Consider the following 17,563-nt stretch of genomic DNA (forward strand, 5'->3'; position numbering starts at 1 on the left):
AATTGTACCATACCAGTAGTCCTCCGGGTCCACGGACACCACCACAGTGGGGAACAATAACAAAGTGATAAGAAAATTGAAGGCGCACGCAATGGTCATTGGATAAATAATTTTAAACACAGAGAAAACATCCGTATTAACAAGACTCTCTGAAGTGGAATTGGGATCCTCAGCCAACGGATTTTTTCCTGGCTTCGCCCCCTCAGTAACACCAAGTTCCTCTTCGTGATGTGTATGTTCTCCGCTCAGTGAGCCAGTGTACTGTTTTGCGTACGTGTTCCAGCGTAGAAATATCAGCATGATAAATGTGATACATTGGATACCCACCATTAACCCGTAGAAGATCTTGGACTGGACACGAATGCCCTCATAGTCCTCAGGCATCGCGGCCTTCACAATGATCTGCAAGATAGAGGTTAGCGCTCCAGCCACTCCTGCTCCTCCCATCAAGCAAGCCATGAATCGATGAGGAAACGCGCTAAATAGCCCGTATGCTGTGGATTCAAACACCGACACCCCTGATCCTGAAATAAAACCTGCAATGAGGATGGTTACCATCGCTCCAACCTCTGTTGAACCTACTGCAGGCACCACCATCAGTACGATGATCTCCACCCACAAGAACACCAAAGCCGAAAGCATACGAACCTGCAAAGGAATGCGGCGGAATATTCGCGTCAGCGTTAGCGGTTCGACAATAAGCGCCGTAGCGAGATTAACGAGATTATAATACGACAAAACGTTATTCCAGAAATTCGTGTGTTCCGCCTCTGCGTCCGGGTTATCCACCACGTACTGGTAGTAGTGCATAATATACAGTGGTGCCGAAAAGATGGCATTAATAGGCAACAGCATGGATACACCGCACATGAAGGCGGTAAAGTAGCAGTACGCCTCACTCAGCGAGCCAAACCCGAGCATAGCCATTTGTGATATTGTCTTCAAACTAGTCCTCAACTATTTTTTTTAACAAAAAAAAGAAGGAGAAAAGAAATGGTGTTACTCATACAACAGCATTTTATGCACACCATGATGGGTAATACACACACACTTTTGCAGACGTGCGAAAGGGAACACTCCCTTTGCAGGGAGATCATTGATGTTGGAGGGTGTCCGATCCAGCCCATCCACTTCTCTCCCTCTCTCTCTTTCTCTGGCACTGCATCCCTACTTTCCCACTGAGCCGGTTGGCTTGAGGACACCTTCCTCCACCATCGCCGGCACCTCAACGGAGAGCCACGGGCCCAGGCCGAGGGCCAGTGCGTGGCTGATGCCGAAGTACGGGACGTTTCGCGCCCAGAGCGGGAAGAAATGTGTTGTCATGCAGATCTTGCCACCGCGGTACATCTTCACCGTCTTGCCCTCCAGCTCTGGCAACGCAATTTCGGGCGGGGCCTGCGGGTACGTGACGGCAAGATCAAAGTTCACCTTGAACTCGTACTTCTCGTTCTTGTAGTACGTCCAGCAGGTGCCGTACCACCGTGTGCCACTTTCGTTGCTCTCCAACTGGAACCAGTGATTGTCGCTTGCCTTGTTGTTCTCTACATATTGAATAAGGGACATGTACTCCTCCTTGAGTCGTTGGGTCCACTTCTCATTATCACGTGGACCGGCCTTGGTCTTGAGAAGAGGGATGCGTGAGACACTCTCCTTGACGGCGGGCTCCATACCTCCTCCTTCTCCCCCGGGCAACAACAAGGAGAAAGAAAACGAAAAGCGAGTCTCACACCTAAGACTGACAAGTGAAAACAAGCAAGATGAGCGAAAAGAGAGAAGACAAGGAAAGGTGAGAGATGAACACGCTGCTCTCTTGATACATCCACGGGTTTAACTTATCCACGGATGTCCAAATATTAACAGGTTATAGAGGCAGTGATATCAACACGGCAGGAGGGAGGCGTCGCCCCCAAGCGCACACCTTCCTCGTCAGATGAAAAAAAGAATGAAAAAGACAAGTCCAGACAAGAGGTATAGAGACACTGAACAAATCAGATGGATCAAAAAAGAAACATAGCCATGAAAAGACAGAGAGAGATCTCTGGTATTCAAATACACCTTTCCGCTTATAGCAGAACCTACTATCTCATCAAAATAGCCAAAACAACAACAACAACATTAGGATCAGTTTCTTTGTGGTTCATTCAGCAACTCATGCCGCCTTGACTGACGGCCTTACATAAAACGCTTTAGCTTGAACCACATAACAAGTCCCCCTCCTACCACCAGCATGAACGCAACGCAATACACATGTCCATAAGAATCCTCTAGAAGAGGCAGGTGAGTGAAGTTCATGCCGTAGATGGAAGCAATGAAGCTCAGCGGAATGAAGAAAGCACTAAATATGGTCAGCACACGCATCAGCTCATTCAGTTGGTAGGAAGATAACTGGAACAGAAGCTGTAGAACAGAGTCGGCGTTGGCGTTTAACTCTTCTGAAATCGATCTCACATGCGCAATGTCCTGCTGTACATCCTGAAACTGCACATTGGTCGGCAAGATGGGGAGGGCACTACACACATGGGTGTAGGCATCGCCGATAAGGTTCAGCGTGCGGGCGTACACCGACGCTCGACGCTTGATATGGTAGATCTCCCGCGCCAGCGTCGACCGTTGACCCTCGGGCGAGAACAGACTCGCCTCATACCTGTCAAACTCCACAAGGGACCGGGTGAGAGCAGTATTGAACGTGTCCACAGACTCCTTCACTAGCAAACTAAGAAGATGAATTCGTCCCTGTGACCCACGCTTCCCCGTCACCTGCGACCAGTTACGCTTCAAGTTCTCCACAAACGCGCAGTGCGTCCGGTGAATCGTCACAACACGCGTGTCCGTCACGAGGATGGTGAAGCGGTTTGTGAGGTCCTGAAAGCTTTCCATGGAAGTGCTGGCAACGTCCACTGCATACCGCACAACAAGACAATGACACCCGCGAATAACAGTTGCCTGTGGCAGCAGCATGGGCTCCAGTGCATCGCTCACGAGCGTCTCGTGGGCACCGAGATCAAGCAGAACCTCAGACAGCGCATTCCGGTACTCATCAAGGGCGGCTGTTGGATGCGCGGTAATGTCGACCCAGTCCCAGACGTTGTCGGGCCCGGCAACGCACGAAATGAGAAGCTTGGGCGACACACGCCGGAGACCAATTGCACGCTTTGCCGCCTCTGACGCAGCAGCAGAAAAGCTCATACGCAATCCATTGTTGTCTACACCGGCCTTTGCAAAGTCGCTGCCAAGCGCATTCATCAGAATGGCCTTTAGATGCTGGTTGCGCCGCTCCACATACTCGCGAAAGGCAGACGGGAGGTGGTGATCGGAAAGACCCCTTACGGGCTGGGTCCCACCAATGGCAGCACCACCACGCGTAGAATGCTGTTCTGATACTTTTAGTTCAATCCTTGTTGGATTGTTGGTAGCATTTTCTTTTTGTCGATGTTCTTTTTCTACTACATCTTGTGACCCTGATGTTGGAGTGTTTGCTACCGTGTTGGATTTCATTACGGACGTGTTGTTTTTGTTTTTGGAATTCTTTGTTCCTTCTTCCTGTGATTGCGTGCTTGTTGTTTTTTTTCCTGCACGTTTTTCTTGATCCGTAAATCCTGGGAAGAACCAACGGGCCACGCGTCTTTGGGGTGGAATCGTGTAAAGAAAGGAATTGACGTCAGAAGACGTTGGTGTGGAAGACTCTGCCAAAGTGACCTTTGATTTATGTGCAGTTTTTGATGTGGTGACAGCGGAAGAACTATAAGATGGTGTTTTGTTATGAATTGTTGTTATTTCATCGTTATTGCCTGTGTGGGGCGAATCTGAAGAAGTTTGAGAAGATTTCCCATTCCACTGTGGAAAAATTGCTTGAAACAAACCACCCTGTCGTGCATACATTACCGGTGATGTTCGAATTGCCCCTATGGTTGACATGACATTCCGCACACATGTTGTGGAGGTAAACATTGCGGTTAGATCGGCCACGTCGACCTTTTTTTTCTTTCCCCTTGCATGAGAAGGGAAAAAAAGGAAAAAAAAAAAATAATTGATGTGCTTTTCTAGAGATGCATTATGAGAAGTACAATTGCGGGAGTAAGAAAAAAAAAAAAAAAATAGAGCAAACGTGGTAAAAAGAAAAAAAAAAATCAAATAAACTATAAACGCAGAGAATCATATGACACAACAGAGCAACAGAGCACCAGATGCACCGCAGTACAATAAATCAAGAGATATCTGTTCATGCATTTACCACTTTTCCTGTAACCACAATACAGGAAGGGAAATAGGAACAGCAAAGGCATGAAACAGACACCAACATCATAAGAAATTTCATGGCAGGCAAAATGAGCACCACAGAGGGGAAAAAGCACCCAAAGAAACACACACACACATGGAGAGAGAGAGAGAGAGAGAGAGATAGAAAGAAAGGGGTCTGAATTTTTTCCAGTCATGCTGTATTTCTTTTCTTCTTTTTTTTTTTTTTTTTGACTGTAAAGGACCATTTACTCTGGTATCCCTTCCCGTCACTCTTTCATCGTGTTATGTACTCTTTTCCCCTTGGTTTGTAATTACTTCTTTCTCCAATGTTTCGTCGAGGAGACCTCTTTTGGTGCTATAAAGGTCATCCAACTTTGGAGACATGGTACGGTAAAAGAACTTCACAGGTTCAGGGAGAATATCACCATGAGACTTCATGATTTTGTCTACATTGAGTTTTACACGTTCATAGCCGTGATCTCGCCAGACTGGTTCTACCCGTACCATATACTCACACAACCGGGCTGCTATAATCTCCACAACTAGAGACTTAAGACAGATTTCACCAAGTAGGATTAAATGTTCTGGAAATGTGAAACCTGCTGGATGTTCTTCAGCAGGTAATGTCAACCACCGCAATTGACCCAAAAGTTGACGTACAAAAACGGCTTTTCTTGAAAAGGCTTCTTCTTCCATATCCGCAGCACTACGACCACCAGAACTCCCTACTGAACCTTGGCGTTGTTGTTGTTGTAATTCTTGTCGTTGATCGGTTGCTTGTTTAGTAAAGCCATGTGAAGCAGATGAGTGTACAGCAATACCACCCAAACCCAAAGCAGCAGGGGAACTTGGTTTATAGTCAGCCTTTAGTGCTACTTTATCAAGCGTATAAAACCCACAAAGATCATAGACAGTTTCCATATTATACGCACACGTTACAAAATCTACGAGATTTGAATAATCTTGTATATGTCCATTAGGGTAGAGTCGCATAAATGGACCTAAAAGATAACGGTGTAACACTAATGCTCCTTGATGATCCATACCTCGTAGACCACCTTGCATACGATGAAGATAAGTATCTCGTGGTTCCCCAAAGTACAACATTTTTGCTTCCTCTAATTTAAGAAGCATCGCATAAAGTTCATTCCGATGTTCTCTTTCATACGTAGCGTAGTAACGTTGATATGTTTCAACAGGTAATTGCAGTTCATCAAAAAAAACGTTAAGAATTTCCTCAGGGTTCCATCGTCGTGGATACTCAATCATCTGTGTATAATGCATATCCATTAGTGCATGATCTTTGCGACCGTGGTGATTTACCCAGAGGGCCACTGGCTCTTTGCAGAGATCACACCACTCTGGATTACGAAATACCCAATTTCTCTTTTGTACAATGCCGTTCACAATAGACCAAATAGGAACATGACCACCTTCTACGGCATACGGTGAGGGAATATTAGAAGAGCCAACTTGTGGGTTCTGCATAACCTGCTGCAGTTGGCGAAATGTTCTGCGATGCATGATGTATACTTTCCCCGCTAATAGTGCTCTTCCTATTTCCCCAAAACCTGTCCTTTTTCAGTTCCCTTCCCCTTAACAAGAAATAAAGAAAAAATAAAGAATGAAAAACACAAAAAAAAAAAGAAAAAAGAGTAGAGCTACAAACATAAGCAATAATAAATAAACAAATAAATAAATAAATAAAAAAGGTAAAGTAAAACAAAAAAAAAAAAAAAAAAAAAAAAAAAAACAGAAAAAACATTATTATTATTATTTTTTTTTTTTACTGTACTTATAGATTCCATCAAATGATACATGGCAAAACTATATTTCTTTGTTTTCTTGGCTCCAAAGTTCATTCCAAGAAAGAATAAATATCAAAAATTACAATCACAGAGAGACAGACACAGACAGACGCAAATAATATGAAAACTGAAATCCAAAAAAAAGAAAAAAGAAAGAAAAGAAAAAAAAAAAAAAACATCATTTGACTATAATAATAATAATAATAAATTGAGAAGATAAACTTCAGCTTTACATAATTACATGACTGACCTAATAACCGACTTTCCGCAATGTCTCTACAATGTACTTCTGCTTCTTTTCTCGCAGCATCTCTCGTCGTTTAAGCACCAAACGCCATCTACGTTGAATCAAAATAATGTAAACACTATTCTGATGATCAGCCAAAATACTCAAACTAATGTGCCATCGCAAAAACGATTGTATCATCACAATCGCTCGTAAACTTGCACGTTGTGATTCTTCATCTTCTCCAAACCACATGGAATGACGAAGTTTAATACCCTGTTCAATTACATCTGCCACATGCGGAGGAATAGGATGATCCTCTGAAATAATAGGTTTTCCCTTTGCGGAGGCTATATGAAGTAAATTTCTACCGCTGGTATTGTTTCCACCACGTGGTGTTGTCATCCCGTAGGTAACATCTCCCAACAACTCTGTTCGGCGATGTTGGGTCTCCAGTACTTCCTGTACACTCTGTAGATGTGCGAAGAGACGGGAACGCACGACATATCCACGTGCACATCGTTGTAGTAATAACACCGCATCCATTCGCACCCGCAGCTGCCGCCGCCATTCCTCTTCCTCCTCCAATTGCAATTCCTGTTGTCTACGCCGCAGGGATGCCGCGGCCTCCTCCCGTTCTGCCAACGTCCGCCGCAACTCCGAAAGCCGCACGGGCTCCAGTGGCGTCATGAAATCACCGGCGCGTCGAGTCTTCGCCGTGCGGGCCTCCCACGCCGCCACCACATCTCCCATGATTCGATCTCGCGGTAGTGGAAAGACACTGGATGCGCCAAAATCATTAAAAACGGAGTCTATGATTAATCGTTCACCAATCGCGGCTGTCCTATCAAGAAAGGCAGCAGGGAATGAAACTTCATCTTCCATTATAGAACCAAATGCCTCATCCGAACTCATTTTTTGGGTAACAAAAGCCACACAGGCTCGTGCTTCTCGTTCCCATTTTAAGATTAATCTCTGACGATAGGCACGGAAAGCACGAACAATAACACGACATGCAATATTTTCCTGAATACGACGTAATCGTACAAAACGTGTAGATGGGGCTCTATTTCCTTTTTGAGGTAAACAATACAATTGCCGTGAGAATAATGGGAGTAAAGGACTGAATACATTTTGTTGACCTTGACTAGTTGAAGAAAGTGGCTGCTGCAAATCTGGGGAACGACGAAAACTTTGGATTGGACTATGTAGTGTTACGGCACTATCAGAAGAGCGCCAACGTAGATGTCCACCAGTTAATCTTCTAGAATTCACAGGATCATTTGTAAGCGTTTCATCCGAAATCATCTCATGAGCTACACGTTGATCATTCATATAACTAACTCGTAATGCAATGGTTAACTTTTGTCTCCGTGCAAGCAGTCGGCGTACGTACCGTTGAATCACAACAGCACTTTCCTCTTTAATTTCTAATAATCTCAAGTGTTCTTGTATAGCGGCAGAACGTCGCATTTTTTCACGTTTAGCAATAAATAATTTACACATACGTTGTATTCGTACAGTTGCCAAGTGAAGAGGCAAACACATAGAAAGTGTTACAGCATCCGCTTCATCCAAGTGAACATGATAACGCAATTCTTCCACTGAATGAAATAATTGCGGTGGTAATATTATTCCATCAGATGTATTTTTAACCTCTTCTTCTTCTTCCTTCATAAAATTTGTATCTTCAACGGATAATGGCATTTTATAAGTACTCTCTCGTCTCAAACGTTGTAATGAGGCCCAAACCTTTTTAATAGGAGCAACATCTGTTTTTCCAGGAGGTGAAACTTCTTCATTATGCTGATTATTAAAAAAGAAAGAAGGGAATGCTTTTTCAGATGTCATAGAAAGAATTCCTTCATGATTTGTAAGTCGTCGTTGTTGTTCTACTCTTACTTTTGCTCGTTTCCATACCATGTGATGTACATCAGGGAAAGCAATATGAGTAGATGCTTCCAATACTTTAAGTCTTTGTTCTACTGCATCAAAGGAAGCATCCGTACCTTTCATTAACGAACTTGTAGTTCCTGATGTAGATCTAACCGTTAACATATCTGTTGTTGTATGTCCCAAAGATTTGTTATTATTATTATTATTGTTATTATTATGAAAACATCTCTGAGTACTTTCTTTTTCATCTATAGGATGATGAGTACCAGAGGGATGGGAAGTTATCAATACTTCTTCTTCTTCTTCTTGTGAATCCCATTCTGTGGGTCTTACAGCAGCCAATTTCGCAATACGTTCAGCTGTAGGTGCATATTGATCATCCGACAGAAGTGTCTCTACTCCTCCTTTTGCAGAGACTGTAGATGCGGTTCCTGGCGTAGCCACCGCTGCCCAAGCATGATTAGAAATCGTATCTGAATCTAATGCTGAAATAGGGGAATTAAAACGAAATTCAGATGCGGAAGCGGCTGATGTTGTGGCACGATCATTTAAAGCGGTATGAAGTTTTCGTCGTCGTTTCCAAACAGCTGTATCCTCTACCTTTACATTCACCTCTTGCAGTTTAAATATTTCACTTTGAACCTTTGCTCTCAAATGCATAGCTTTACTAGAAGCATCTAATTTTTCTTTCTCTTGTTGATATTGGGAAAGAGCCTCTTCCAATTCTTCTTTTGCTTGTGGTGAAAGAGATGGAATCATAGCTATTTCATCCAACTTATACATATTAGAAGGGACAGTATCAGAGATTCCTTCTTTTATTCCTTCTTTTGGCTCTAGTGAAGTATCATGCTTTCCTGCAGTCATAGAATTCATATTTTTTATCTCTGACTCTTCTATTATGATTCCAGTAATGGATGTTGGTGGAATTGTTTCTTCTTTTCCATGCAATGGAGATGAAACGGTTTGATGAAAAGGTTTTGAAGAAGGTACACTTTGTCCCATTGTATTAAGACTAACGGAAGAACAGTAGGAAAGTGGAGGAAGAACAGGACTTTCACTCTCTATTCCACTATTCTTTTCCTTTTCAATCTCCTCTCTCCAAGTTTCAGTACTAAGTGAGGTACTCCTCTGAGAACGTGTTCGTTGTACAAGAGAGGAAGCCCTATTTTTAAGTGATTGCATAAAAGCCATCGATTGATATCGTATTTCATTTGCTGTTTTAATAGCAATAGCAGATCTAATAACATGGGCATCCGCATCCATTAAGAGACGATGATGAAGAGAACCAGATGGTAAAGCGGTACTATCTACACGTGCTGAAAGTGGTCGAACGAGACGACCATACTTTGAATGAACTTTACGATGAGTAGAAGTCTTCACTGGGACTGACGGTAAATGTTCCTCACCTGTTTTCAGCTTCCCATTATGCAGTGCCGCAAGTTGTTGTGATTCTATCATAGATGAAGAAATAGAGGAGAGGGGTGTGAACACATCAATCGGTTCATCATTTTTCTCTCCCTCTTCCTCTTCTTCCTCCTTAGCAGCAGCAGCATCATCATCATTATCATTATCATCAATAGCAGAAACAGCGGAAGGATGAGGAGGAGAACTAACAGTAGGAGTAGGAACATAAGAAGAAGATAATATAGCAATCGTAGAAGTATCAACATTGTTACCTAGTGTAATATCATGTGAGTAGGTGGGATGGGTTTCTGCTCTGAAACCAGCTAAAGAGTAGGATGATCGCAATGATTTTGCATGTGAGTCACCCATTGAATCTACAAATCCATCGGTAGTGGGTCGAATAAATAATTGTGTTTGAGTTACAAGTGCGGGTAATATGGGTGGAACTTTCCATCTATTCAGTCGTGTACGTCGTCCAAAGGAGATACCACGTTCTGGTGGAGTAACGTTCTCTTGTCCATTCTCTTTTCCATCCCGTCCCGTCTCTTCATCAGTGTGTAGAAGTTTATTTAAATAATATTCCGTGTCTCGTCCTTTACTGTGGGCCCGGGCCTCTTCATATTGTCGTTCCAATTGTGAAGTGCGGACGAGAAGAGAATCCATCAAGAGACGATCTTCACCGGTGGCGTTTTTTAACACTTGGCGGTCATTCGCCGGGGGGTGTTGTTCCTGCAGGACTTGACGGCACAAATCGAGACAACGGCGGAGTTCAGGGAAACGGCCCTCCAATAATAACAACTGCGCGACAATATGGGCACTCTTTACCCAATTGTATACAGCGTAAATGATATCATCATCACTCTTGCTCTCATCCTCATAGTAGCCCTGTAACTCCGTAAACCGTGTCTTGATGGAGTCCAGCTCCATGAGCCCTTAACACAGGCTCAGTTTTATTGATATTGTCTTATTATTATTTTACTTTTTTTTTTTACTTTTTCTATTCTTCTCTGAGTATATATATATATATATACTCCCTCCCTCTGCAGAAGGACAGCAGCTCTGAGAAAACAAAAAAAAAAAAAGTTGATGATAAGAGGCAACACCACAACCAAAGAATAAAAAAAAAAAAAAAAAAAAAAAAAAATAGCAACAACAAATTAAGAACATACACTCACTCACTCACTCACAAACAGATATAAACAGTGAGATAAAGAAATAAAGAGAAATACAAAGACAAAAATGATGATAATGATAACAATAGTAATAATAAACAGAAGTCGTCATTCAGACCCCCCTCCAAGGTAACTGATTTCCTCGCTATATATATATTTTTTTTTCTCATCTATGGCAGAGTATCACTTTTTCTTTTTTTTTTCTCTCTCATTTTGTATGCATATATGTGCGCTAATAATAGAGTTTCATTCTTTTTTTTTTGTTTCCTACACCCTCTTAAACTCATTTTTTTTTTCTTGTTTTGCTTCAACTTTCTGTTTTCCCTCTCCTTATTCACGCAATATATAAATAAATAAATAAATAAATAAATATACGTCTATGATCTATTATCACCCATTAAGAAAGAGAAAAAAAAAAGAAAAAAAAAAACTAACAACAAGAGTAACAAGATCAACAAATATGACCTTTTTTTTGCTTGTGTATTTTTTTTTCTTTTTCTTTTTCTTTTTCTTTTGGTCCAATAGGGATCCCCTACTATTCTTCTCTCTGTAAAAATTTCTATTCACTTCAATTTTGGTTATTTCTTGTATTACTGTTTTGTAAGCAGCTTTAATTCACATGAATTTCATTAACCAATCCTTGTAGAGGATAACAGAGAAGCGAGAATACCAAACAATCACTAAAAAAAAAGAAAGAAAAAAAAAAAAAAGCAACAGAGACAGTAGAAAATACCACTTAGCGCTCCACTGCTACCGCCACCAATAATTATAATTAACACTATTAGTATTAAGTATTTATGGGAATTATTCTTGTATGGAAAGATAATGGGAAAGAAAGCGAAAATAGGCACAAACCCAAGAAAAAAAAAAAGAAAACAATAATAATAATAATAATAATAATAATAATAATAATAATATTACTTTGTTAACGAAAAAGACGCATATCTCTCCTCTTCTCTTTCCTGTAAATCAACTCAAGACAAGCAGATGATAAAAGGGGGATAGGAGATAGATAAGAAGATGAAAAAACCAGCGCAAAGACACTGAAATAAAGAAACAAACAAACAAACAAAGAAAGAAAACAAAAAAAAAAACAAAGAAAAAAGAAAACAAGAGAGATAAATCAATGGATTAAAAGATAAACCACGGTAATCGTGGCAACACACGTGCCGCCTGTTGGCCAACATAATTCACCACCATCTTCTGCACACCGCCGGCCCTTGCAGCCTTCTTCGCTGCCTTCACATGCGCCACTACCGCCGCCGCACTTGCCGCACTGCCGCCGCCACTAGCCCCACCCACTGCTGGGCGTTTACTTGCCGGTGGGGGTTCATACTTACGAACTTTAATTCGCATGGGTGGACCTTTACTTGCCTTTACTTCCTCAAATTCAAGATTTGGTTGTCGTAGAGAAGGAACAATGTCATCCATGGGAAATCCTTGTCGTCGCTCTTTCAATATCATGGCGTTGGCCTTTTGTTCAATATCCTGAAAGGCACGATCAAATCGATCTAGTTCATCAAGCCAAATTCGAACAGGTGTGGTTTTACGTAGTTTTTCTATACGAGTTTCTGTATCCTCTATACTATGCATGAGTTTTTCCAAACTTGTTTTGGTAAAGTAAGTGATGGGTTTGCGTAGTACGTAATCATAGCCATCATCTACACGTACCATTCCTAATTTCTGACACGTTTTGGACAATGTGTCATCTGTGGCATTCACAAAATCAATCTTCCCACTACGAAAGTGTTGAACAAACTTTAATGTAGACTTTAGTCGTGCGAGTTCCGCCTCCAAAAGACTTAAATTACGTTGTCGTCGCTTTTTATATAAATCCAAACGACGATCATAGTGCCACTGTAGAATAGGGGCGAGATCTCCTTCTAATGGTGTGAGTGTCCCATTAGGGGAGAAGACTGTGCCGTTAATGTAAATACGCTGCGTAAGGGCCAACTCCCGCTCACACTCGGCGTATGTTGTCATGGAACCCTCAGCGACCTCCAGATCAATATCGATGTGATTCGCCCCGGAGTAGTCGGCGATGCGGTGGACGACATCATTCGCCGCGAGTCGAGAGATGTGTTCGCGGAATGCCTCCACACTTAACGTCCACGGCAACTCCAGCACCCGCACCCGCCCCCCGCGGTGATAGTGATAGCGACCAACCGCAACAAAACTGCCCTCGCCATCGCGGCGCACATCGCCCTGAAATCCAACAGCCCACGGCACCAGTCGACGTGCCACCGCCCGCGCCCCCTCGCCGTGGATCATGCAGCGCACCGCAGCGGAAACATCAAGTGGATGAAACGGGGGAATGTTGGAGGCGAAACCAAATCCAATACCAACACTGCCATTGCAGAGAAGAAGTGGAAGAACAGGGACGTAATGGGTGGGCTCTACACTTTGTCCCTCTTCCACCACGTAATCCAAAAGGGGTTCATCTTCACTAGGAAAGAGTAGTTTGGTAATATCGGAAAGACGTGTGAAAATATATCGTGCGGCAGCGTGATCATTACCAATCTGCTGACGAGATCCAAATTGACCCTCTGGTACAAGAAGATTGATATTATTTCCTCCTGTAAAATTTTGTGCCATTTTAATAATCGTCTCCTGTAAAGATACCTCACCATGATGGAATGCAGAAACTTCAGAGATGTAACCAGAAAGTTGGGCTACTTTTGCAGATTCATTTCCAGATCGTCGCATAATAGCCCATAAAATTTTACGTTGTGAAGGTTTTAATCCATCTACAGCATGTGCAAGGGCACGGGCATTACCAGCGAGAGCAAAGTGTACCATCTCCTTATGTACAAACTCTGGTAAGGTAAGATTCTTTTTACTTCGATCAATATCTACCTCACCTGTAAAGGCATTTGCTTTGGTCATCCAATCCTTACGCCATTCTACTTCTTGTGAATCAAAGACGTTATCAAGTAATTTATGATCTGATCGATCTACTACAAGTCGCATTGTATGTTTTTCCATATCTTTAAAATACTCTTTTCCTTCTGCTGTGGTAGAGGTACCAAGACCTTTATAGTATTTCGCCGTGTAGGATACATTTCCATGCGTTTTTTCCCACTTGTGAAAATCCTTCATACTGAAAAATGGGATAACAGATTTATCACGTAAACGAACCTTTACAATAGGTGTAGAAAATACGGAAATAAAACCTGGAGTTCGCATTAATAATGTTGGCCATAAAGCTTCAAAGGCATTAATAACAAGACCTTTAATATGTGAACCATCTGCATCTTGATCTGTCATAATAAGTAAACGTTGATATCGTAACTCATCCGCATCCTTGTAAACTTTTCCTAATTCAATCCCTAATGCACAAAATAATTCTTGAAGTTCTTTACAATTTTTGAGTCTTTTAAGATTCTTATTACGTACATTTAGTAATTTACCACGAAGTGGAAACACACCAGTGTATCGTTTCTGTTCACTTGAAAGGGAATTTTGTGCGAGAGCTTTAGCGGAATCACCTTCTGTAACAATTAATGTACGTGTACACCGTGGATCTCGTCTAGTGGTGGTGGCATCTACTAATTTCGTAATAGAAGCGATAAGAGATTTACTGCTCATACGTCGACCAACACCCATTTCTTTATTTAACTCTCTCTCTAATTGTCCTGTTATTGTATTTACATGGGCCTCAAGAAAGGGCATACGAAGAAGAAAATTCGTCACTTCTTGTCTAGGCACACGGGGCATTACAGGTATAGAGACAAGTCGTGCTTTATTTTGAGAATCAAACTTTGGTTGTACTTGTACAAGAAAGACGAGAATGGTAAAGTGACGCATTACACGATTAATATCAATTACTTTATTCTCCTTCTTTAATGATCGTTCCACACTCTCTAGTGTGGTTTGAAGTATTTCCTGAGCCGCATTACAGTGTGTTCCTCCGTTAAAGGTTACCACACCATTCACCACACCAAATATACGCCGAACACCTGCGGTGAGTGAAGGTACAAAAGCAATGGAACCATTACGACTTTCATATACATAAGGTGCGGGTGGCATTTCTCCACCACTGGTTGGTGTAGAATATAAATTAGCATAATCTTTAAAAGACTTAAAACCAAATGGAGTCCCATTAAGAGATATTTCAATATTAGGAAACATCGCCGCAAGATCCATAATTCGTTTATGAAGTACACGTTTCATATCATGCGAAATTTTATTCTCTTTAAATCCAAAACGTTCATAATCTGGTAGAAACGATACACGAGTGACATTTTTAGATTTGGGATCTACATTAGAAACACGTGGGGCTGTGGCTTTACGCATATGATCTTGCCAACTCATATGAAATTCTTTTCCTTTTGTACGACAGCGAACAGAGAAACGGTGGGATAAAATATTTGTTAGTTTGGCACCATAACCATGACGACCTGCCACTGTGGTTTGACTCTCATCATCATAATTAGAACTCGTGAGAAGATGTCCAAAAACCATTTCAGGAATATACAGTTTATGTTCCTTACTGCGAACAATGGGAATACCAGCTCCATCGTTTTCTATTGTAATCTCTCCAGTTTCTGTGATGTAAACACGAATATAAGTCATTCGACCGCCTTTATTGGATAAGTTATCCGAGGCGTTAAGAAGAATCTCATCCACAATCTTTAAGAGACCACTGTTGAGTTGTAGTGTTTCCCACACCATACATCCCTTCTCGTGGTCAAAGACAAACATAGGCGTGGGGTTTGTCTCCACACTGCCAACATACATCTCAGGCCGCACGAGTACATGGTCAATAGGTGTGAGTTTCTTATACTTGGATACTTCCGCCATCACGAGAATGTGTAAATAATACTCACTATCTTTTTTTTTTCTTCTTTATTTCGTTTACACGTGTTTTCTTTGTTGTTGTTGTTTTTTTTTTTTTTTATTTATTCTTCTTTCTTGTTGTTGTTGTTCTTGTGGTGGTGGTGGTTCTTTTTCTTCTCGTTTATCAGAATCTGAGAGAACGGTCTCGTACAAACCCACAAGCAACAGAGACTAATGAAGCGAAAAGCTTTACAACTAATTTCACTCACTCTATGAAATGTTATTACGCAGTATATATATATATATATATATATGGGTATATGCGTATAACTTTGTATGTATAAGATATATGTATAGATGTATGTATGTTAGTGATAGGTGCTGTGATTCCTCTCTCTTTCCCTTTTGTTACAATGTGGAGAAGAAAAAGAAAATTAGCACTAACAGTGATACGAAATACAGAGCTTTACTAGAGGACCGTATCTTCTTTATTCTTCCTTTTTTTCTTTTCTTTTTTGTTTGCTCTTCCCTATATCTCTCTATACACTGCTCGTTTTTTTTTTTTCTTCTTGTTTTGTTCTTTGTTTTGTTCTTTTTTTCTTTTTCAGTCTCTGAGTATCCTCTCTCTCTCTCTCTCTCTCTCTCTCTCTATGTGTATGTATATATGTATATATATGAAAAGAAGCTGGATTAAAATCCCGTCTCTTCTCTTCTCTTTCCTTCTTTTTTTCTTCTCACCGTTTGAAGAGTGAAAACACTACGAAGAGAAATGAAGTAAAACACGACGCGCACTTACAAGAGCGTCCCGTCGGCTCCTGCAACTACTTTTATTTTGTGTTTCTTGTGGAGAACATGAGAAAGGAGGGAAAAAAGAAGAAGAAAAAAAAAAAACAAGTGAATAATGTAAATAAATGAAATAATTAAATAAATAAATAACTAGAGAAAGAATAGATTGGAAACAAGTATATAAATACATTTATAAATATTCACGCTCAAACAACATCTGTGGGAATTCAAACCCGTCGATCAGGTGCAGAGGAGAAAAAAAAAAAAGAAAAAGATCAATCGTAGTGATAGTAATAATACTAATTACCAGTAATAGTAATAACAGCAACCCCATCATAGCACAAGGATTACATAAGATAACGTCCATAAATCCTCAAACACCACAACTAACATTTAACATATAAGCAAACAATATATATATATATTATTGCCTTTCGGAAAAAGAGAGAGAGAAAAACAAACAAAAAGAGTAAAAAAAAAAAAGTTTAGTTGCATGCCGTCCGCTCTTATGGCACGCAGTCTCCCCTCACTGCCTTCTCAGAGTTATTAAAAAAAAAGATACTGAGGGAAAACCACTACACTGCGCAAAGAAAGGAAAGAAGAAAGGGAAAACTCCCAAAATAATAATAATAATAATAATAATAATAAGACACAGGCAAATAAGGAGAGAAAGAAAGAAAAAGAGTGAGTGAGAGAGAGAGAGAGATGGATATCATTACAGAAAGACAGCAATTACTTTCTTTCTTCACTTTTCATCACGGCTGTTACTGTTGTTTTTCTTCTTGTTACTTTCTCTGCTCTCTCTCTCTCTCTCTCTCTTTTGACTCTCCCATACTTAAACCATATATATACATCAGTAACTGGGTGTGCACTTCAATAGGTTTTCTACACGTATATATATATATATATATATATATATATATAAAGAGACAAAGATGCAAAAAAAAAGGGCAATCATTAACACTAGAATAAGCGAAAAAAGTAATAAACAGAAAACAACATCATCTTTGAACCACCGGAATCAGCAAACAATATGCATTACAATCCAACTTGAAAAGCGAATAAGAAAACAACGCAAAAAAAAAAACCAAAAAAAAAAAAGATAAAGAATGATAAAGTTCAATCTGCATCGGTGTTCTTCAATATGTGCTCATGCATACAAGACCATATGCGGTGTTTGTGTATCCAAAACTTCATTCATGAAAGCAACATAGTAGTAGAGAACAACACAAGAGAGAGAGAGAGAGAGAGAG

General features: G+C 40.9%; 6 protein-coding genes across 6 annotated transcripts; all 6 read right to left on the reverse strand.

The window, feature by feature from the left end:
- TM35_000182400 (putative nucleobase transporter) lies at positions 1 to 927 on the reverse strand (the record flags this gene model as incomplete). Its single annotated transcript, XM_029026553.1, has 1 exon — positions 1 to 927. A coding segment is annotated over one exon (927 nt), but the record flags the coding sequence as incomplete, so codon positions are not given.
- A 240-nt stretch (positions 928 to 1,167) lies between these two features.
- Positions 1,168 to 1,668, reverse strand: TM35_000182410 (uncharacterized protein; the record flags this gene model as incomplete). Its single annotated transcript, XM_029026554.1, has 1 exon — positions 1,168 to 1,668. The coding sequence occupies one exon, from the start codon at positions 1,666 to 1,668 to the stop codon at positions 1,168 to 1,170; it is 501 nt and encodes a 166-aa protein (XP_028882250.1).
- Positions 1,669 to 2,172: 504 nt separating this feature from the next.
- Positions 2,173 to 3,948, reverse strand: TM35_000182420 (magnesium and cobalt transport protein; the record flags this gene model as incomplete). Its single annotated transcript, XM_029026555.1, has 1 exon — positions 2,173 to 3,948. One exon carries the CDS (start codon positions 3,946 to 3,948, stop codon positions 2,173 to 2,175), a length of 1,776 nt encoding a protein of 591 aa, XP_028882251.1.
- Positions 3,949 to 4,521: 573 nt separating this feature from the next.
- On the reverse strand, positions 4,522 to 5,763 carry TM35_000182430 (uncharacterized protein; the record flags this gene model as incomplete). Its single annotated transcript, XM_029026556.1, has 1 exon — positions 4,522 to 5,763. The coding sequence occupies one exon, from the start codon at positions 5,761 to 5,763 to the stop codon at positions 4,522 to 4,524; it is 1,242 nt and encodes a 413-aa protein (XP_028882252.1).
- Positions 5,764 to 6,297: 534 nt separating this feature from the next.
- On the reverse strand, positions 6,298 to 10,500 carry TM35_000182440 (uncharacterized protein; the record flags this gene model as incomplete). Its single annotated transcript, XM_029026557.1, has 1 exon — positions 6,298 to 10,500. The coding sequence occupies one exon, from the start codon at positions 10,498 to 10,500 to the stop codon at positions 6,298 to 6,300; it is 4,203 nt and encodes a 1,400-aa protein (XP_028882253.1).
- A 1,376-nt stretch (positions 10,501 to 11,876) lies between these two features.
- Positions 11,877 to 15,548, reverse strand: TM35_000182450 (mitochondrial DNA topoisomerase II; the record flags this gene model as incomplete). The annotated part of the gene is made up of 1 exon (XM_029026558.1): positions 11,877 to 15,548. One exon carries the CDS (start codon positions 15,546 to 15,548, stop codon positions 11,877 to 11,879), a length of 3,672 nt encoding a protein of 1,223 aa, XP_028882254.1.
- Between the last annotated feature and the right edge of the window lie 2,015 nt (positions 15,549 to 17,563).

Source organism: Trypanosoma theileri (genome assembly GCF_002087225.1).
Source record: "Trypanosoma theileri isolate Edinburgh chromosome Unknown TM35_Tth_18_V1, whole genome shotgun sequence".
Classification (NCBI taxonomy): Eukaryota; Euglenozoa; class Kinetoplastea; order Trypanosomatida; family Trypanosomatidae; genus Trypanosoma; species Trypanosoma theileri.